The 23152-nt window shown below is 40.3% G+C and overlaps 1 protein-coding gene and 1 long non-coding RNA gene across 2 annotated transcripts in view; one reads left to right on the top strand and one right to left on the bottom strand.

Annotated features, from left to right (window-relative positions):
- The window catches only part of LOC137283215 (protocadherin Fat 4-like), a 58715-nt gene extending 37220 nt beyond the window's left edge, over positions 1-21495 (bottom strand). Inside the window, exons 1-21 of the mRNA XM_067814653.1 lie at positions 21225-21495; positions 15648-15726; positions 14885-14953; positions 14400-14563; positions 12992-13042; positions 11885-11980; positions 11521-11607; positions 11158-11274; positions 10148-10267; positions 9494-9572; positions 9271-9392; positions 8659-8853; positions 7501-7656; positions 6564-6728; positions 6028-6092; positions 5502-5736; positions 4567-4800; positions 4041-4113; positions 2659-3092; positions 1012-1153; positions 93-244 (exon numbers count right to left, since the gene is read on the bottom strand). Of these exons, the coding sequence (XP_067670754.1) occupies positions 93-244; positions 1012-1153; positions 2659-3092; positions 4041-4113; positions 4567-4800; positions 5502-5736; positions 6028-6092; positions 6564-6728; positions 7501-7656; positions 8659-8853; positions 9271-9392; positions 9494-9572; positions 10148-10267; positions 11158-11274; positions 11521-11607; positions 11885-11980; positions 12992-13042; positions 14400-14563; positions 14885-14953; positions 15648-15702 (2811 nt within the window). The 5' untranslated portion in view covers positions 15703-15726; positions 21225-21495. The remainder of the gene's footprint in view (positions 1-92; positions 245-1011; positions 1154-2658; positions 3093-4040; positions 4114-4566; positions 4801-5501; positions 5737-6027; positions 6093-6563; positions 6729-7500; positions 7657-8658; positions 8854-9270; positions 9393-9493; positions 9573-10147; positions 10268-11157; positions 11275-11520; positions 11608-11884; positions 11981-12991; positions 13043-14399; positions 14564-14884; positions 14954-15647; positions 15727-21224) is intronic.
- LOC137283747 (uncharacterized) overlaps positions 1-23152 on the top strand; it is a 702566-nt gene that overhangs the window by 455603 nt on the left and 223811 nt on the right. The gene's annotated exons all lie outside the window — the stretch shown is intronic.

Here is a 23152-nt window from a genome sequence, read left to right as displayed (position 1 = left end):
AAGAGAAATGGGTTATGACAAATTCTCAAACAGGAGACAGAGGTCAGGTTGAACTTACAGTAACTGTAAGTAGCATCATAGCATAATATTACCAGGTCGGGATCCGATACGTTCATAGAATCTGGAGTTCGGAAAGTGATGGGTGTCCCTCGATCCATGTTCTCTGTTATGAACGCAATGTAGGTGTTGTCGTTGAAGGTGGGGGCATTATCGTCGACGTCAAGAATGTTGATGACAAGGGTTCCTTATAGCATATAAGAAAATAAGGTTTCAGACAGGTGACAGTTCAAATTTTGCGCATTGTGTAAAATACGGTAATAATACTAAGCGACTATGCGAGAATGTCTCCAACGGTAATTTCACTGGTGTGGAGGTGGTGCAGGCGGGGATCATATCTGGGCCTTAGCTCTACAACAGGTTCTCTGTCACATACAAGTAAAGCCAAAACAAACAAAAAAATCTATTAATCAAGTCTGAACTATTCCTGAAGTTACTGATGTCCATTCTAACGGACCGGGGTGGTGGGGTAGCCTAGTGGTTAAAGCGTTTGCACGTCACGCCAGGGGTCGATCCCCCACATGAGTACAATGTGTGACGCCCATTCCTGATGTCCACGTCATGCTATTGCTGGTATATTGCTAAACGCATCGTAAAAGTAAACTCACTCAATCTAACGGATCATGGATGTGACAAAAACACCGGAATTAGACATAGCAAAACATGACAGTGGACTTAATGACGTTAGGCTTTCCCGGCTACGAGGCACAAACTGAAGCGTTTTCGTTAAATAGAATAAGAACAGTTGATACTCAAACATAACTTCTGTTTACCTATGTCCTCCAACGTAATATTAGTTAATAGAGACGGATTATACAAGTGGTGCATGAGTTGGGAAGGTGATATAGTCATATTGGTTTAAACTACTGAAAGGGAGTTATTCTCCTTAGTTTTCGACTACAAATACGCAGGAAAGCATGTTAGAGAACTACAGAAATCCAGACTTCACCGAACCTGTATCGATTTGATGTTGATATCCCGTGCTTGCATTTCTGTCCTCCACCTGTAGTCTCAGAGTGACCTGTTGAGCAATCTCACGATCAATCGTGCCAGATGCTCTTATTTCACCTGTTGAATTGTTAACGCTGAACCAGTCCTATACAACAAAAGAGAAAACATTATTGTCGCGACATGAGTTGTGTCTATTTGATAGCTGGACAGAAATTTGGGCTTTAGCACATGCCTTCATTCGCATGCGTTGCAAATACAGTTTTAAAAAATCTGCATTTCTTTTCCAAATGACATGTCTGTCACTCACAGATAATCGTCAGTGTATTATGCAACATCTTTACAACCTGTGGAACCCCAGAGATCTGTATGGTGTGGATCGACTCTATGACGAATCATATCCCCAGCTGTTACGTGTTGTAATAGTCCCGCAATGGTGCACTGAAATCGCGGCTACCCCATGCAATATTAGTTTACAAGCACCAACCTGTGCGGAAGTGTCATACATCAAAGACCTGATCTCTCTGCTCATTCACAGGATACAGTGTGTTAGACATATTTGTAGCGGCCCCCTCCGTGATACTGATGGAATGTTCTAAAACACGATCCATTCACTCACACTAATTTGACAAATCGTGAATATCTGCGATACTATTTAAACAGAGTTATAAAATCATGATACGCCTGGTTCACATTCGGCTTGCGGTGGGTCACGGCGTCAGTAAGCTGTCCTTAGCGCCATTTCCGTGAGACTGCCGATGGGCAGCTGTACGATTATCGCACCACTCCGCGGACGCTGTAGTCTTGACTATTTTGCAGTCGAACAGCGAAGTTTGACAATTTGTTTTTAAAAGCGTAGGCCCTAGACCATGTGACATTGCACGGGCACGGACACGGAGTCCGCACGACGTTAAACTCAAGATTTTATAAAACCAGAGCATCATGATATGATGGAGGGATATCTGCAAGGCCGTCGCGCGGCTACTGTACGGCCTCCGCAAGATCCCTGTACTTCTGTGCAGACTTTTGCAGGTTTAACTCAGTCTGTTCCCAAGCAAATCGCACGATGCCCGTACACATTGTGAACACAAACGTCGCAACCCGCGGTCATCCACAATGCCTAAAACAGTAGTCCGGAATATCGTAAACTACTTCATCGTAGGGCGCCTGTGGCAAATGGGACCCAGGCCTTAAAAGGCTTTGAATGTACACACATTCAGATTTATCCGAAGTAATCGGAAAAAATCCATTCAAATCCAATCACGTTCTCACATTAAACCCAAACGCCTCGCGTGGCATATACTGTTCACTTTGGAGGGGCTCGGTCACTGAAGTCCAGTCAAGTCAAACGCAGTGATACGACTTACACGCGTTTCAAAGCCAATAAACCTTCCTGTCATCCTCAAAATAAACTGTCTGGCCTAAACAGAACTGAAACACAGTTGAAATACTGCTGGAACAAATACTCTTGGTATAATAACAATTGTGCAACCGATTCTACTTTTACCAGAGACTTTTCATAACGTCGCAAAAAGGTTTCGTCGCTGTATTCAATGCACCGCTAAACCCATCTCAGGCACAAACTAAAATTATGTAAACCCGCCGTGATATAATGTGAAATACTAACCAAACTCGGACGTTTGATTCGTTTACCTGCACTTGTGACGAAACGGTTTGTTGGTCTTCGTTGATGCCGGTCACTTGGGTTATGGTGTACACCAGTAGACTATCTGGGTCTGCATCTGTGGCGCTGAAGTCTTCTACCAGTCCGTTCAAGGCGATGCTCTCATTGACACTGACTGTTTTATCACTGTCTTTGAACGCTGGCATTTCATCATTAACATTAACGATGACGATTTCAACAGATGCAGTTGAATTAAGTTCAGGGGTGCCTCTGTCCTGAACCATTACTGTCATATTGTAATTTGTCTTTGATTCAAAGTCCAGGATGCCGCTTGTAGATATTTCTCCACTGCTTGGGTTAATACGAAACCTACCATCATCCCCGCTAACAATGGTGTAATAAATGACGTTATTGGGATCGGTTCCGTCATCATCCGTAGCAGATACTGTGATTACCGATCTTCCTTTAAATACAGCACATCATGACGAATGAGGAATACACGGTAGTGGATACGAGGGGTTATAGTTTGAAGCAGATATATGCGAACAGATTCACACGTTAGAAGCACACTACTTGTATAATGAAAAGGATTAAAAAGCAAAAAGCGAAAAGAGCAATTTCAACTGAACAGTCACAAACAACGAAGAACAGGTACACAAATACTGCAACCACTAGCTTCACATACACGTCAAATCAGCTAACACAAAGGTAACAGACTCGTTTATCCAGCCTTCAGATAACTACCCTTGCCCTCTTCGCCACCATATTTCGTTTCGTAACGCAGTTACACTTTTACAGAAATAACTTCGGAAACAATACATTCGTGAAATATAGTGACATGCAAACCACTGATATTTTATACTGTAACGGGTTTTCAGCTAAATTTGAGCATGAGCATTTAGACAATGAGTGTGTATCTGAGAGAGTATGGTTTTACGCCGCTGAGGCAATTTTCCAGCAACATCACGGCGGGGGACACTAGGAATGGCATTCTCACATCACACACGTGTAGGGAATCGAACCGGGTCTGCAGCGTGCAGAGCGAACGCTTCAATCACTAACCCACCCCACCGCCCATCTGTGTGTGAGTGTGTTTTAAGTGTTTGTTATGTTTTCAAGGTCGTAACAGCGGAACTGCCAGCGAAAATATGGTGGCGAATGGGCATGTTGAGACAACAGACTAGACTGGGGACATAAAACATCTGGCAACCACACATATTAAAAGTCAATATAAGAATTTGAAATTACCATGCAAGTTAATATTTTAAGAGTTTTTTTTATATTTCAGTGCAGTATGTTTTCATTAGGTAACACATGTACAAATTGCAGTTTTCAATACGATACAACAAAGACTCGTGTATACAAGAGTTGATATTCTTCTCAACATCGAGGATGGAAACTTGCACTTTACCTGTGCTGACTCCTTCAGGAATACTTTGTGTGTAGGTTCCTGGATGGAATGTTGGCGAGTTATCGTTTTGGTCCTGTAATTCACAATATTTCCCATTTACTACATAAGTGTATATCACAGGGCTTTCCATAAAACGCCGCCATGTGGCTGGAATATTGCTGAGTACGGTGTAAAACTAAACTTACTCACTTTCCATAAAACGACTGCTGCGGTAAGATACACATGGAAACAAATAAAGGAACATATTAACACAACAGTGTTCCTATTCATTTCCGGGTTCATTTCCGCTCATATTTTCCTTTGTTTGTTTCCATGAGTACATCTTAAATTAACGTAAACGACACTTCATGTTGTGTTATTTTTTCATCATATTCGTTTAAAAGCAGGGGATTATTTTAAGATTGAATACATTTTGCTTTGCAATTAAAACTGGTTATGATATTTCTCAACTCCCGTAAGGTTATACATACACATATACAAAGTACACATATGTCTTCACGAAAGGCCATGTAGTTGTTCTACATACCTGCAATGTAAGCGTCACGTTAACGTCGGAGTGAAGTCGTGGTGTCCCTCCGTCTGTTGCTGTTACGGACACAACGATCTGGCTACTATTCACGGTTTCATAGTCCAGAGGAGAGGACACGGAAAGGGTACCGTTGACACTGTCCACAGCGAAGTGGCCGTGGAGGCCGCTTGGGTAGGTAAGGCTGATGCTGTAACTCACCTCGGCATTGACCCCATCGTCAGCGTCCGTGGCCTGTGTGCGACAATCAAGGTACAGTTCTGTCTACATGTATTCCATTGAATGTAACTGTATTATATTTCTGTAAAACATGTATTAACTGGGAAACCAAACGAATGCACATGCATTGCATAGATACTCGAGGTTAAAGTACGGGTGTTACCCCGTCCCTTTCTACAGTATACCATTAATGCTGCACATCAAAAGTAGTGCACGTCCTTGACGTCGACAATTTGGCATAACCAAAGGACATGAGATGTAATATTATTTTCTCATTTTGCGTATTCTTAGAAACTTTTTGACAGAATTTACTCTTGCCCAATATCACAAATATTCAACGTTTGAGAATCGCCGATGTCAATTTCAAAACCCTATCATAGTAAATTTGTAACACTTTTTCATGTTACATTTCATCACACTTATAAGTGTATATATCGTGGTACGTACGTCGTTTTTAAGGCTTTTATGGATTGATATCCATGATGGGTAAGGGTGAATTGTAATTGTTGACTTGAATTTTTATTGATCTACGGGAATATATATGCAGCTTTGATTTGAGTACATTTGTGACAGACATAATTAACATGCAAGGATAAACATGCACAGCACAGCACAGCAAGGAAACACTTTTCCGACGTTAACAACAATCCGCAAACACAATTAAATAAAAAAGCGAGCTGAACGAACATACATTGATCGTGTCGTGTTATACGTACCGAGACAGTAATAGGCCTACTAAAGTAGCGTTCATTTTCTTTCAAATACCCGTCGTAGTCTCTTCTGAATAACGGTGCATTGTCGTTGGCGTCCGTGATGTTGACAGTGAGCTGAGCGGTGTCCTTCAACCCTCCCGGGTCTGTGGCCTCCACCGATATGTAATACACAGACTTGGTCTCTCTGTCCAGCTGACCAGACAGCACAGTCACCAGGCCAGATGAATCGATGGCGAACCTTGAACAGAGATCTCCCAAATATTGTCTCAGGCTTCTGATACAAATGAGTGTTACTGCTTAATGTAGCTACTATATTCGACACCGCCACTTCATGCAATATTAACTATAATGTGCAACGTGTATTTGTCGACGTCGAAATAAATTTTGCCGAACATGTCTGAATACGACAGAACAACATTCAAAGATAGTTGTTTCTAACGTCTTTGATATTTTAGTTTTCAGTCGACGGATGTAAACACCATGCCGTATGTGTTTAAGTGCAATAGAATTTCAAACAATGTGTACTTACATTCCATCATCACCTCGTAGTGAATAACTGACATCTCTGAAGTTGGGCAAATCGTTGTCTACAGCCTGCAATACAGTGAAAGTTCAAAGCAAACGGTCGGGTATATAAGTGAAAATGTTTCAAACTGTCATCTGTCTAAAGGGAGAGAAAAATGGAACCACCGAAACGCGTTGGACAGTTTTACAAATGTCGAGCTGATGATGATTGATTTGGAGACTTCAATACTCATCTGGTGATGAGTCTGGTGTGACCAGTGTTTGTGATGTCACATGGTACATGTCCCATGCTTTGTGGCAGGTCGGAATTCTGTAGGAATTCTAGGTGAAGTTACATGTTACAAATACCTCGATGGTGATGACATACGTAGAGACGATGCTACCCTAACGGACAGATGCTGCAGGCAGTGTGTGTGAAATTACATATTACATTGTTACAAATACTTTGACGGTGATCACAGATGGGGAGACGCTGTTATCCTCCTGGGCAGATGCTGCAGGCAGTGTGTGTTAAGTTAGATATTACATTGTTACAAATACCTTGACGGTGATGACAGGTGTGGAGTTGTTGCTATCCTCTCGGACAGAAGCGCTGTATTCCGACATTTTAAACTTGGGACTGTTGTCATTCTGATTTGTTATATTCAGTAGAATGGTGGCAGAGGCATTGTGTCTCTCTGGTGTGGAGGGTTCCTTGGCCGAAACCTGGATATTTATGGGGTACAAATACAAGTTGCGACTATCTGCACAAATAATAAGTATTGCAATGCTATTGTATCGGAGCTCCATAGTATACTGGAATAATGTTAATTTGCAGCAATATAGTTTCATCCACTCCATTGATTTTAATCTCAAGAAAGTAACATTATTTCTTAGCTCTATGTGTGACTATTAAGTGTAATATAGAAATAGTAATTAAACCCAATTCAACCGAGTCAAAACTGGTCACAAATGTTTGATGCTGATCGAGGTTGAAAACCCCACTCAGCAATAATCAGGCTAAGTGACGGTGGTATTCATAAAATCCAGTTTGGACCAAACAAACCAGTGATCAATACATGCACATCGATCTAAGTAACTGGGATATGATGACGTTTGGACATCGATATTAGAATTTGAGATAAGACGTCCAGCATCAATCAAGTCTGGCGGATCGCCAGATCCTGTTAGTCACCTCTCACGGGAAGCATGGGTTGCTGGAGACCAGTTCTAACCCGAATCTTCACGGGACCGGAAAGTAGACATGTGTCCGTTGTAGACATCAATACTTTGCCTTTACAGGTGACATTTCGATACCTATCTGTCATAGATGATGCATTGAATTACATGGGTCTATGTCCTGTTTCAATGTACCATTTCAACATCATCGCAATATTACGAAGAGAGAGTTAATGTGCTGTTTCCTCGCAATCTTGATAACTGATATAGACACCAAGGTGTTTACAATTATCAAAGGGAGATGTGTACGTTTTGTTACCGTCAGTGTAATACTCTGTCTCTGTTCATAATCCAGGATGGTGTTATTCTTCACTCTGATCAGCAGATTTGCTGAACCCTGGACAGTGGGCGGGACAATCTCAAAGTACGTCGATGAATATGAATCCAGTGTCAACGATAGCTTGGCGTTGTCCCCCTTATGTTAAGAAATATGATTCATATTATTCCAATACAAAAATCCCGACATATCTACAACGCCTAAGTGCAATGTCTTACTTTGATATCAAATGACAATGTTCCCTGTACATTTACAAGAACGGCAAGATACTCAGAAAATTACAAACGTTTCCAATTCCATATATTCCACGCTGATCTTACTAAGAAATTGCAAGTTTGCCAGGATGTTTGTAAACAACATATGCCTTCGGGCAACAAACGACTTCACATTAAACGAAAAGACGAAAATATACACATGCACAAAAGTTAAGCACCACTATTTTCATAGTGTCTTGATTTCACCACTGAAGATCAGACATACAAACTATAAATGTTTATGACTGAATTAGCCTTCCATAGATTCTTGAACCTAAGCTTGTAAAGATTTGACAAGGAAAACGTTCTGCACGTGCAACTCCATTTCCCTACCATCTGAATTTTGAAAATCAAGTTTCACGCACTTGGTTTCACCGGTCTGTTGTGAGATTCTCCTTTCACTTTAGAGTTAGAAAATCAGTCATGGTGAGGAGAAAGTTAACTACCGCCGAGAGATGGCAGGTGATGAAAAATGTTGGCATGTCATGCAGGGCCATTGCAAGGCAAATGGGTCGTCATCACAGCGTCATTACCAGTGTAGGTGCCAAATCAAACCAATGATGTCAATGACAGGCATAGATCTCATTAATTGTAGTTATCATTGAGTATCCAAACTAGCAGATCACAGACATAGTGGGTGGCGCGTAACTTTTGAGTATGTGTATATAAAAGTATTGACTAGACCTTTCATGTTAGGAACATATACAGTTAAGAAACAGAAGTGGTGGTGATAGGAACAACATGATATTCCAAAAATTACAAACGATTCCAGTTCAATATATTTCATAGTATAAAAGCATTGACCTGAATACATGTAACCATATCTTGTAAAAACGTTGATTTGAGGAGTGCAAAAGGAACATTGTGAATCATAATGTGCCCACACCTGGTCTATGTCCTCCACATGTACAGGTTGTGTCGTGAAGGTGATTGGTATCCCTGCCGGCATGTTTTCCTGGATGGTAGCCTCGTAGTTGTGGCTGTTGAACGTAGGAGAGTTGTCGTTCCTGTCCTTGATGGTCACGGTGACAGTGTCGTTGGCGGTATCACCGAATGTACCCGATGACGTCACCTCCACAGCCTTGAGCACAGAGAGATAGGTATGACATGTTGTAGCAATGAGTCATTACTCACGTTGCGGACATAAAAAAATGACAGCACATATACCAAAACAGTGGTTCGAAACCAAACGACTGATATATTAAGCTATTGCCTAAACATTTGCCTAGCTTACCATCCCGATGGCTGTGTGTTCAGCGAAAACGTAAATTATGAGTAGAATAACGCTTCGTGTGTGTGTGTGTGTGTGTGTGTGTGTGTGTGTGTGTGTGTATCAAGCCAAAGGAAATGCGTTTCTTGTAGCCATGGTGACGTTGACTCAAAGAAAGATGACCTCATACAAACAGAAAGTCGGTTCCTTTTGGCCGTTAAAGAAACGACTGTTCCAATGCAGATCTTATAATTAACAAATAGGATATAGTTATTATTTAGTTTTCACCTGGACATTGATAACGCATATCCCGTTGTTCTGGAGGACTGTCCCGCTGTCTCTGTCCGCATCCTTGATCAGGTCAATGGTTCCACTTGTTTGGTTGATGTTGAAATATCCAGGACATGTCCCTACAATATATAGGGAACATCACTACATGTACACTGTGGGAGCATACCTTTATTAAGTACTCCCTTTACCTCATCTACAGTGAAAAATGAACCATAACTACCAGCTGTGATCCTGTAGTTGATGTTGTTGGGCTTGCCTCTGTCGCCGTCAAGTGCCGAGATGTTCACGACTTCGCTGTTCTGAAAACGATATGTATTGATAATGTTATTTCAAATTTCGTTTAGGGCTGGGACGGGTACCATTCGTCACCGCTCGACCCTTTCCGTAACCTACAAGAAGGTTCGGCTTGTCCGGGAATAACACGAGTTGGGCACGAATGGGATGGGTCCATATGTTCTATCCGGATACTCCGCCCTCTGATATCCTACCCTACCCAGATACCCGATACGTTAATGTATCATATTTGTAAGACGTTGCAAATATTCTTCAGAAATTTTGTGTTTTTCAATATCTTAAGAATGCCTTAGATCCAATACAGCTGATTGCTGTAAATAATGTCTAAATCTTCAAAGGCAATGTAACCTTGTAATCATAAAAGAATAACATATTGGGATTGTTTGATTTATAAGTCACATGATCATAACAGATCGGGGTATTGAGATGGACACCCGGGTCCCACTCATCCACCCGTTCCCGGTATCCAGGATTACCCGTCTCAGCCCTAAAACCGCTCTCTGGTATTTGACAATTGTGTTCGCGTCTGGTTATGACTACTTGCCTAGCAATTACTGACGTAATATACAAACAGGCTCACCATAACATGGTCCTCCCAGATATGAGGTAGGTAGGGTCCTCCAGTAAAGTATGGTGGTCTGTCCTGGACATCTGTTACTGTCACAAACAGCTCGGCCTCGCTGGTCAGGCCACCTCCGTCCTGGAAGGAGGGGCACACAGGAAGAGCGAGTGCATTACATTACAGTTACATGTCTACAGGAGCACAGTAACCTCAGTTACAAGTATACAGCTGAACAAGAGTATATGGACACATTGTTATGATAACAGGACGTCGCTAATTCCATTAATTATAGAGCTGTCAGGTTCAGATTTGACTGATATTATAGGATAGTTATATAGCATACATCCACGCAACTAGTGCTTACTCGAGGCCCTTCTATTTTTTTCTCGATCATTAAATGTCAATCTCAACTGCCTTGGGTGTATACAACTATTGCTGCCACTAGACACACCGAGTTTAGTGTGGCTTTCTCATCATAACGAGGCACCCATTCACAGGTGGATGTACTGGGACACGTAGTTACAGAACTTTGTCCAAGTTTACTGCATGTTGCTGTACCCGCGAGAAGGTGTTTACAGGTATTCGTGTGGGCACCATCTCGTTATATACTAAAGGATTTGGGAGTTCTTGTAAGTGCAATGGTTGTGTACTGTACACTAGGGTTTGTAACAACACTGAAGAGTCTGCACAAAACGTTGAATCCAATGTGTTTCTCAGCCAGTCACAGGTAGGCACAATGCCGACAACTCAACCTCGCAGGATAACTATCCAACTTAGCCAGCTGTTCCCAGGCCTGCCACATGCAAACTTTGTTTCTAAGGTGCGCGTCAATATATGAATACTAAAACAGTACTATAAGGTTCCCTTAAGCTGTACATTATAATATTGGTATATAGGTAATACACTATGTTCATCTCACAGGATTTAATTGGTGGATTTGGCATGTTGGTTTTACACAGTTTATAGTTCTTAAGGCAGCAATAAGTAAAATCAGTAGAACAAACAGTTTGGAATGATCGAATACTCACTGTAGCAACGATTTTAAACTGATAGAAACTGAGGGTTTCATAATCTAGGTCTCCAATCAGTGTCACGTCCCCAGTCCTGGATACACTAAACTTGCTTCTGTACTTCTGATGTGACGTCTGAACATAAGAAATACGAGTGTCTCTGATTATACAAATCCAACATGTAATATTTATGTATAGCTATATAGCCTTATTTATTCCTGTAATTCGACTCCATATCTAGTATGCGTTTAGCAAGGGTTTACCTGGTTTCACTGGAAAAGAAAACGTTTTATCTATCCAATATATATCTTCATAATGATGTTATGATGTGTTTCTGAACTGGTCTTGTTTGATAGTATGTGGGGTCAGATTAGCACGTACCTTCATGGAGTAGTTAACTAAACCTCCTCTGCCTGTGTCAGGATCACTACTATTGGCGGTAAAGAGGACAGTGTTGGTGGTTTCATTCTGAAATGAGCAAGTTATCTAAATTCACAACGATACAGGAAGATGTTGGAACGGGTCTGTCAGAACATCTTAATCGTGCAATAACTCCATGAGCTCAGAAACTTCCTAATGTATGCATTCTCGCGTTACTTAGTACTTGAGAATTATAACCAATCATTGGCACTTTTCAGAAGACGTGCTGTGGAGATTGTGCAAAGAGGGTTGGCATTGCTTAATACCACATATAATATTATAACATCGTGTTCCAAACAGACGAATGCAACAGAAGCTATACAACCTCAGGCACAGAGACGGAGTAGGGCAGACCCAGGAACTGTGGGTGGACATCATTGACATCTGCGATGATGACTGTCACGTTTTGACGGACGCCGTCCTTAACAAAATGAACATGCATATGTAAATGTTGTAACACTGTTTTGATTGCTGGGAATTTTAATCACATGATATTTGAATTCAAATAAGTAAGAATCTGGGTGAAAGTGGTTAATAATTACTGGTATATAAGCAACATTTGGAGTTTTCAAATGCACGTCCTGCTTGTTACAGTTACTATGCATGCTTATATAAATGAACATATGTATAAAGAATATCACAACTAATATTTGCACATTCTGTTTGTACATTGTCAATACACATGTGGAGTATAATACACCCCGCCTACAAGGCAATGGAATAATGATCAGCAGCATAATGAAGTCATGGATATGTTGTTTGAGATAGTTTGTCGTGCTGCTAACATGTTCCTCTACAAAAGCTGATGAGGTAATGGTCAGGAAAAAAGATTGCCATGAAGGGTAGCACGTCAATCTACCGGAGTTGATGGAGTGAGTGAGTTTAGTTTTACGCTGCACTCAGCAATATTCCAGCTATATGGCAGCGGTCTGTAAATAATCGAGTCTGGACCAGATAATCCAGTAATCAACAACATGAGCATCGATCTGTGCAACTTGGAACCGATGACATGTGTCAACCAAGTCAGCGAACCTGACCACCCGATCCAGTTAGTCGCCTCTTACGACAAGCATAGTCGCCTTTTATGGCAAGCATGGGTTACTGAAGGCCTATCTTACCCCAGGACCTTCACCGGTGAGTTGATGGATTGGTGGATGAAAACAGATTGTCATGAAATTGACAAGTCAATTTATCGGAGTTGGTGGAATGGTGGATGAAAGCATATTGTCATGAAGTTAACGCGTCTAGCCTACAGGAGTTGATGTACTGGTGGATGAAAATAAATTGTCATGAAGTTAATATGTCTTGCCTACAGCAGTTGATGGATTGGTGGATGAAAACATATTATCATGAAGTCAGCCAGTCAGTCTACCTGAGTTGATGGATTGGTGGATTTTAAAGAGACTGTCATGAAGTTTACAAGTCTACCTACCGGTGTTGATGGATTAGTTGCAGTAAAGAGTAGTTTCAGCGAGCTACCATCCTGTAATGAAGAATGGTTCAGCAAATATATTTTTCAAATATATTTTTGAAAACTATTTCTCAACCATTATCAGTTAGGAGGACTATCCTGCAGATTCTAAACTTGACATTAATGATCTCATATTGTGTCAGTTGGATAACATTATATGTTTGAAACGAGACATCACACGTCAACGACACTAACTACAAACACCAAATCATGCGCCAAGCATATTCCATTGGACAAAACAAACCAGAGGTGAAACTTATATGAATTATATGAATGGATTTTTTAAAATCACTGTGACTAGGCCAGTCGCGGCCTTAATTCATACAGTCTTTACCAGGGCTGTAAACAATCCAACATCTAAATGTACAATTTAGAAACATCGTATGCTGTCATTTGATAACTATGTTAATAATGTGTGCATACTTCCTTCAAAACGAGATAAATAAACAGTGTGGGACAGTAGACCGTAAACATTTAACGTATGAATGTGAAAAAGCGCGCTATTTTCGTTGTATTTGGTGTACCAAGTTCTGCCTGATTCTTAGCAATCGCCATTATCGTGTCATAAAAATTGAATGAATAATGTTGGCCCTAAAACGATACAATCAGACACAGAGCATCTAGCATCCAAACAAATCAGTCATTTGCAGATGGGTGTGATCATCAATCAATAAAAGTGAGTGAGAAACTTTATAGTTAAAACTGCAATATTTCAGCCTTATCGCTACTAAAACAGATTTCAAGATGAATCAGTGTCACACAGAGAAAATGTAAATAAAAAATATATTAACTACAGAAGACAATACAATATAAAAACACACTATGGACTGCCAACACCTGAAGGTAGGTCACCATGCCGGGCCCACTGTGACCTACAGTGAAAGTCTGACCATAAATAGAAGAACACATATTGTGGTAAGATCAAATATGCTTTGTGTGTATTTGGACTTACGTAACCTCCCAGGAGGATACTTATTTTACAATTCTTTATCCCCCTTGGAAGATACAGCCACTACCAATCATAGTTACTGATATAAATTACCAATTATAAAATGCCATTTATCTATTAAGAACAAATCTAACAATTCTATTCTTTAAAACAATCAATTATTAAATGATAATTAATGCTATAGAAGATCCTTTATTGTCTTGACACTGAACAAATGATCGCTTTTGATGGAAAAATAATACTGCAAGCATTGTGTCGTGAAGATAAATGGTCACACTAGAACGAAAATATGCAGAAGACATGGCATAAACACACACACACGCACCTACATGGATGGATGCGGTGGAGAACCCCGAACGTAGATTCCATGGATTCACTCTCTCTGTCTCTCTCAATAATGCAAGACAAGGTACGACTTACTGTTTCGTAGTCCAACTTTCTCGCCAGTACTATACTGGCGTTATAGAAGCCATTGATGCTGGTATGCTGATCTAAATACACGTATTGAAGTGTCGTTGTTGACAATGTCACAGTGATGTGGGAAGGGGTTGCATCAGTCACAGTCAGAACACCGATAGCAGTATCTGGAATAGATGGTTCTGTCCTATGTGCACTGTAATAATACACTTTCAAACAATCCGCTATAACATTCACAAATCATATTTAGGATGAACAAATGTGCTGAACATTCTTGATCATATGAACATATGTTATCACACGTTTCATAAAGCATACGATATTCAGATGTCACACATATTCGATAATATTACAGGTGACATACCCGAAGAAAGTTACAGTGTGCGTTCTGAATTGACGTGTCACTCTGTTCGACTAATAGCTACAGCTAAAAGCTAACATTTTACCACATCACTGTCAGCTGTGACCATCTCTGTGTGTCAACATACCTACGGTTGTGTTTTCCAAAACTTGTATTGGATTTAGCCGATCAAATCTTGGCGGCACAGAAACAACCCCTGAAAAGAGGAACAATTCTGGAAGGTGTACAATTTAGAAACATAGAACTTTAAAATGTGCTTATCAATAAAACTTTGTTCAGATTCCTTTGATAAATGGTAGGCAAAACCTGGACTTTGAGATAATTATTAATGGAATGACCATTCAAATGTACCCTGCTTTCTTCTTGAGTTACGTGGAACCGTGCTGAATTTGTTTATTCATGATACACTTGGAAGGGTTCACGCACTAACCGTGACGACAGCATCACCACTCAAATTCAATACGTGCTTCCTTATCCACGTTCCAGGAGATTGATAGCCCTAACTGCAATAGTCTTCCTAGGTTCGTGACCAGGAAGGACAAAATGACAAGTGACTAAAGTTATGGAATATACTGTAAACCAGTGTCCTCAATCTTGAGGGTAGGATGCTTCCGGCAAAAAAGATCGCGTAGCAGCAATCGCGTAATATCGATTGATTTTCGAAACACGCTATTTTTTATTCTTGCTCTGCAATACGGTTTGTTGAATTAGATGAGACAACTAATGATTCATTCGTTTAAGCGAATATAACAGCTATCCACTTCCTTACACGTTTTACTGAGCACTTAACCAAAGACTTTGAAACCACCACTATGCTTGTTACACATGTATACAAATACACATGACTGCAATATTTACATCATTAGGTGCACTGCAGCTAACCGACTCACCCTTGCAGAGGCAGACAAGCAGAACAGCCACAGGTGTCCATTTGGAACCCGGCATCTCTGTGCAGCCCTAATGAAAAAGCTGGAATCAAACGGAACAGATGTCTTTGAAAGCGGAGAGGCGAGCTTTCATTCTATTTTCTCACACTTTTTCAGACTGAGTAAAGAGGCCGTGAATACTGGAAAGTGAAAACGTTGACTCTGAAGATGAGTGCTGGCCTCACATCCTCCTAAACATTAGCAAGTGATGTTTTAATGGCATAAATCAAACTTTCTGAAAACAGTTTCATTTATGATGGAGAATATCTTTGCTCAGGAAATATGAACGTCCGTTAACGCAGGTTAACATCAGTACAATATAGCCATGTTATATGGTAAGATTTATTATCGGAAAATAGATTAGATTTGTGAAGAGGGCTACTTCTGAAAAGAGTACGATAGAAACAGGAGGCGTCTACCACCACGTCTGAAATAAACTTCAACGACCACATTTTTACTGCGTCAACAGTGATGTCTACCAAATGCCAACAACGTCGTCAATACAAGAACAATAATGTTTGAATACGCCAACAGTGGCGTCTAAATTACTACAACAATAATGTTTGCTATTCAATAATAACGATGTCTCGAATGCGGCTACATTCACGTATCGGCTACTTACAATACGTCCACATTAATGTTTGAATACGTCAACAATTTTATCTGGCAGTGATTAGCGTTAGTCAGACACGAACCGTCTCTACACCGTTCCCAATAGGGAAAGATGAAAATGACATTTAAAGTGTGTTCACTCAATAAACAATTCCGCCATATTTTGTCATTAGCAGTTTATCAAATTTAGCGAGTAGTTGTCATGGTGTCCACACATATTGATATAAGGCAATACATGTCTCTGTTCATGCTACGTTTAACTGAATTGCACAAAGAGGTTTTGAGAAGATCCTTATTGTCAAGTTCCTTTAAGATACCGACGTTGACTGCCGACTGTCCCCTCCTCTGTGACTGCAATTAGATATTGAAACTTCAACAACACAAAGGATAAGGGAAATTACTTGAAAATGGCCTCATCCATTGGAGATAGGAATGCACTGGTCTTGATATATTACATGGGAATATGTTACACACTGTGTATTGTTGACTGGTGAAATCCATTAAAATCTTTGGATATTTTGTTTTACGCCACCCAGGTAAATCGTGAGCCACAGGTGGACACATTGAAGTTCATTTGTACTTGGTTAGTTGTCATGACAAACATCATTGTCCACTTGTCCACTGGTGCGTGCATGCATGCATGTATGCATGTATGTGTGTATAGGAACAAGTTAGTGATATGCTTGTTTTACCATTGGCACATGCAGACGCATGTGGCTTCTTAGCACCAAATTGAACCGAGTTATTTCATTAAGTACATTTAATCATTATGCATGTACTGATCATGCAACGTGTCCAATGTTACCTATGTAGAAGGCTGACAAACGTAATAATACGATTGTCCGTCCAACCCTGCATTTCACTCAGTCTGTCATCAACCAGTTGTGGAGCGGATACCAACGAACGCATGACACAAATAATCTGGACGTCCAATGGCAACAACTCTAGAGCAGGACAGATTAGTGTATGAATTGCAAACTGCCGCTTTGATAACAGACCAGTTGTGAAAGGCGCCTGCTATAAGAGTGCATACCCGGATGTGCACAGATCTGCACAGTCAGCATTTGCGTTGACGACGTCCATGGAACATTCCATAATTTACTGCACGTCACAATGACGTCTTTGACGTAGAGGACGTAGGCACTGCTGTAATCGACGTTTGGCAAATGTCATGTTGGATGTCATGTCATTTTGAATGCATTGAGTTTACCTCACTTCTACCACCATTGACATCCTAATGATAGCTCAATGGACGTTATTGTCGGACACTAGAAACGTTTTGGAGCTCTTCCCATAACTGCATGAAGAGGTAACACAATACCTGGTTAAACCTCGCTTGTCATTTGCATTTAAAGCGTCACTGACTGAGACGTACGTATGTACTGTTCTCATTGACGTGAAAAACAACCTGGGATGATTCAACATGACACTGGTCGTCAGTCTGAAATATCTCTCGAATTCGACCTTATTTGACCGAAATATAGTACCCGATGTTAGTTCGACACAATCGCATTACACCAACCATTAGAACCCTTATTATTGCCATTTGCCAATAATATTGGAGTAAAAAGATATTACATCTTGATGATTCTTACTATCAATGCTTTTGTCACACAATATAACACCGTTAACTTAAAGACAACATTTAACGTTCATATGGCTTTTAAAGGCACGAATGTGCGAGGTCAAGCTTGCAAAACAGTTTGTCTGATTATAACGGAGATGTTTCAGTTTGAATTAAGATCAAATCTGAAGACTTGCTTTTAAAACTACCCGAAAGTCAAAATACATGAGCAATAATTCTCCTTGGGGCATTTATGTTATGTAAAATACTTAAAAACCAACAGCAATAATCCAAGCACTTTAATTGTGAAGTGAGTGTAATTGTCCAAAGACGTTACGAACTTCCTTTCAGGAAAGAAGAATGATAGAACATTAGATAGGAAGTTGATGTACTCTATCTTGGTTAAAAGTTACAACTCCCTTCATCAGCATGAGTGACAGTATTATTGAATACTTGTATAAACAGTGTTAATTGCTAATAACTTTACTAAAACAATATGTTTCATGTAACTAACGATAGTGCTGTAACGCCATTTATAAAATGAATGCCAGTTCATGACTCACGCGCAAAACAATGGGATTTTAAGATCTGAAAACGTATTTCCTTAGAAACATGACTTTGTATATCGTCTTAAATGTACATTGAAACGGGTCATTTAGGATGCATGAATTAAACATTTTAACGTTGCTCAGGTGGTGTTGCAAACCAGGAAACGAAACTGTGTTGGTGACGAACGTCGACTGACAAGGCGACACATAAGGTTAGCAGTAAATTATAGCGGGTGTGCAGACTGATGGGCCAGCCGTGGTTAACAAGACGTAACTAAATAGTCACAGTGCTAATAGTTTCACATACATGTAATTACTAATGATGCATAGTGTCACCAGTCCATTTCCTCTACTATGGCGAGTAACCGTGGTTTAGGAAGCCTTTAGCAGCTAGTATTGCAAACCCAAAAGTGAGTTCCCCCAGTTTTAAACTAATCAGCTATCCCAGCAGAGAGAGAGAGAGAGAGAGAGAGAGAGATGGAGAGAGAGAGATGAGAGAGAGAGAGATGGAGAGAGGGAGAGAGAGACCCGGATGCTGTTACTCCAGGAAGGAAAACGACACATATGCATGTTATGTCATATGTTTATTTCAGGGTATTAAACGGCCTTAATCGTTTTACAAATCCGAACAGCATACATGATGAAATGTCCATTGTCCGGCACGTACATGGCAGCTGATTGTCACATATTTGTGACATGAAAGCTGTCAGACACTCACAATATAATGTGCGACACCAAGCACCTGTGTCGACAGTCAGACTTCAAGAATACCCTTAGTCAGACGCCAAGATGCCAAGCATTCCAGTCAGACAAATGACATGCCGATAGTCAGGCTCCCATGTGCGAGACACTGAAAATGGCTAGTGATTAAGGCACCACCTGTAACTGAAGCGGTTTAATTCATAAGCATTCAGAGTGCTCTGTCTCTTTCTAATCCAACCTCCAAAGAGTGAGTTACTCTCAATGTAAAATATAAGTTCTCCTGCAGCACAATAAATTGATCCAATGAAATTCTGAATGGAAAAAGAAATACAACTTGACAGAATTTACGCTTTCTTCATTCCTTAATATAGTGTGTATTCAAATTAGAAAACTTGAAATAGGTATCAGTACCTGTTATATACACTCAGGTGTGCTTCCCTTAATTAGAGATTGGGTACATTAAGTTGTGGTGATCTTAATCTTAGAATCACAAACATTGTGTGATCCAGTCGTTCGAATTCATTTCTTATGACATTAGCTCCATTAATAAAGGTACATGTAACTGAATAATGAAAGAACAAATAACGAACCTATGCAAATGTTGTCGTCTGAAAAACGGTCGACAAAGTTTTATTCAGCACGTGTTATCATAATACATGCAAATGTATGCAAAACCTTTGTCACGATTTAATACTAGATCAACACATCTAAAGTTACATGTCTGTGTTATCTTTATTGATAGATAGCATTTAGACTAATATCCATACCAGTATAAGTCTCCCTCGATGAATGAGGTAGAATACGGTTATAGCCAACTCAAAACGACAATTTCTTTGGTTAAATTCAACTGCAGTTCCTTAAGTGCATTTCGACTAAAACAGATACCAATTTATCGACATCAAAGAAACCGGTCGTTATATCAAGCAGGACAGTCCTGGGATTTTGTTCGCAGTATGCAAACATTTTGTCCGTGGGATTTTGTCCTATGGGGTTTTGTCTGGATGGGACTTTGTCCCACTCTCTTATAAACATCTTCGTTATATACGTGGAATATTGCAGTTTGAAGGTCTGATAGCTTGCGGGAAGAAATCCTTGGTTGTGGTAGACCCCGACCAAGTAGTTGCCCATGAGCTGTTATCATGAAGCCTGAGGTGGTCCAACTTGACATTCTCAAGACGGAAGCGCTTTTTCTTTCAGATTCTAATCATGTACATAAGGCCAGCAACTCAGTGTCATACAATAGACTACACTGGTATTACCACTACCTTCAGTAAGATTTACAACAAATAGCTATGGAATTTAGACACGCTGAGTGACATTAATATTACGCTGTTGACAGTCATGATGTTAGTAATGTTAATATTTTAAAAAATTAAGATCATTGTCACTTTAAAGTGTGTTTCCTTATTGAAGGAGAGCTTCAGACTGAAACTTTTTCTCTAAACTTGGCTGTTTTACACAGTTGACTTCAGCGACCTCATTGAGTAATCTTTAACACATCGAGCGATTTCTGTTGATAATGTATGACCGGGATTTGATTGAGGGTGTTATATACTTTTTTCAAAGGAAATTTATAAGAACTGTTTGAAGTCACATGAACAAACACTGGATTCCTTTGTTTTAAAAATATATATATTAAAGTCTATCGAAACCTATCTGACAACAATTAAATAGGGACAATGGAAAAGAAACATAAATTACAATAACATCCAAGATGGCTGACGCTATCTTTTCGTATCACATCCACATGTGGCTCCTTCCGAGACACCAGGTGTCGTCTACGTGTCGTATATGTATTGGCACAACATGACAGTTCCTCATAGCTCTTATTCAGACAGTGGTCACATTTTGTAGCGCTAGCTCAAACAGGTTACCGTATAGGAACGAATACGATCCATCGGGAGGAAATAACCCGTTATCCTTAAAACGTCAGGATATGACAAATTTAACTACATCTGTCAAATACACTACACATTGTGGAGAATGATAGCGTGGCGTGACTCAACAGTGATGAATATTGTCTCTATCCCTTTCAAACGACATGCTAAAGAGTGTTCTTCCTATAGATTGAACGCTGAAATATTCATCTGAATGATATCGAATAGGTACACCTACCTTTACAGGTAACACTCTTCCTTTGAAGGAGCAAAATCACCTGCACTCCGGCTGAATTATTTTCCAAGAACTAGGAAGTCCTTTCGTGATAACAATCCGCCCTTATCGTCATTCGTCACTGAATATTTCTCGCTGTACAATAGGGACGGTGTCAGCTCCGATAAGATGCGAACATCACCGACCTCACCCATAACTTGATACTAATCGCATCCCGAAGTTGGGTGGCTGATTAGGTCTGTCGTGTGTGACTGTGAGACATCCGATACTGTATCTCGAGAGTGCTAAAGATCACCAATGACAAATACACACCGCGCTATAACGCCTAAGTGGGAAGCGCACAGCAGTTACCTGTTGTTGAACGACTTGATTGTCTTTCCCACTAGGTTTTAGTGAAAATATGTTATTTTCAACACTGCTTCTCGGTAGAATCTCCAGGAACTATTTTCGTCTGGAACGGTTACTCGGTTCTGATTGATGTTTATAATACAACAGAGCACAGCAACAAGGCTCTGCAATCCGCCTAAACATGCATTGTGTCGACTCTGAGACAAATTAAACATGCACTATTTTTCTGCTGGGCAAATTTGCCACACCTGATAAGGGTGAGCCTGCAAAATGGGTCAAGTCGTCCAGGTGGGTTAAAGTCGCATTGATAAGCAAAGCGAGTAGGGAAATCTATCGCTTCCATGTATGGTATTCATTTGTAGAACAGATCAAGCATATGGGATGAGCAGGCGTTTGAACTGGATCGGAAAGCAGGAAACAGCGACTCTCATTATTAACAATGTGACTGTCGTCGGGTGTTATCTTACGCGCTGGATCTATGCACCATCCACGGAATGTGTTTTATGTTTGCGTGACGTTCATAATCAATACATGTACACACAGAATACCTTTTTAGTTGATAAGCTGAAATAATTTGTTAAGCATCTAGGTTATTCGCTGGCCCATGCTATATGCCCTCACATGTCCAGTGTCTTTGTTGTAACGGAGCTGTGGTGAAGCCTTGTGTTTAAAGCGTCCGCTCGTCACGCCGAGGGCCTGGGTTCGATTCCCCACATGGGTACAATGTGTGAAGCTCACTTCTGTTGTCTTCCTTCGTGATATTGCTGGACTATTGTCAAAAGTCGCGTAAAACCATAAACAGTCAGTCATTGCATCGGTATATGGTATATCAATCTGGAATTTGAGGAATTGTTTACACTACAATGTGCCACGGTTACAGGTAGATATATATGTATATACATGACTTAACATGGTTTGAAACTAAACGAAACACTCAATGAGCAAGTTATCGATTAATTAGTACTCTTAAATGGATATTTGTGATACATACGAATGGCTTTACTGTTCTTCGTCAGCAGGGTTTAGTTTCTTATATTCTTGATCTACAATGTCATTATTACTGGTTCTCGCCACGATATGGCTGGAATATTGCTGATGTAACGATAAATACTAAATCACTCACTTACTCAAAAATCGACCTGACTCACTGTACCATAGGAAGACAACGGACATATTTTTAGTTACATCTGTTTGACATTTTGCTTTCATTTGCTATGAGGTAATGCAATTTTGGTTACTGTTGAGTACACATAAGTAAAAATACATACATAATTCGGATCTCGAGCATATCTTCCGTTATGTGGGCTATTTCTTGACATTATTAACGCTTCTTTGAAACTCCGTTGATAATCGCAGAGAATGAATGCCTTTAATAGAATGGGTATCGGATGCCGATAGTTGTTTTTTCTATGTCTGATTGCCTGACAGAGTTTGTTTTGTCACTCTTTTAGCTATATTCCAGCAACACCACGGCGTGGAACACTAAAGATGGGCTTCACACATTGTACCATGTGGGAATCCGAACCCGGGTTTACGTTTTTTGTACTTGGCTACCCTACCATCCCTGTTTTGTTATGAGACTT

This window comes from Haliotis asinina, chromosome 5 (genome assembly GCF_037392515.1).
Source record: "Haliotis asinina isolate JCU_RB_2024 chromosome 5, JCU_Hal_asi_v2, whole genome shotgun sequence".
In the NCBI taxonomy this organism is placed as follows: Eukaryota; Metazoa; Mollusca; class Gastropoda; order Lepetellida; family Haliotidae; genus Haliotis; species Haliotis asinina.
This window is presented reverse-complemented; position numbering and strand designations above follow the sequence as displayed.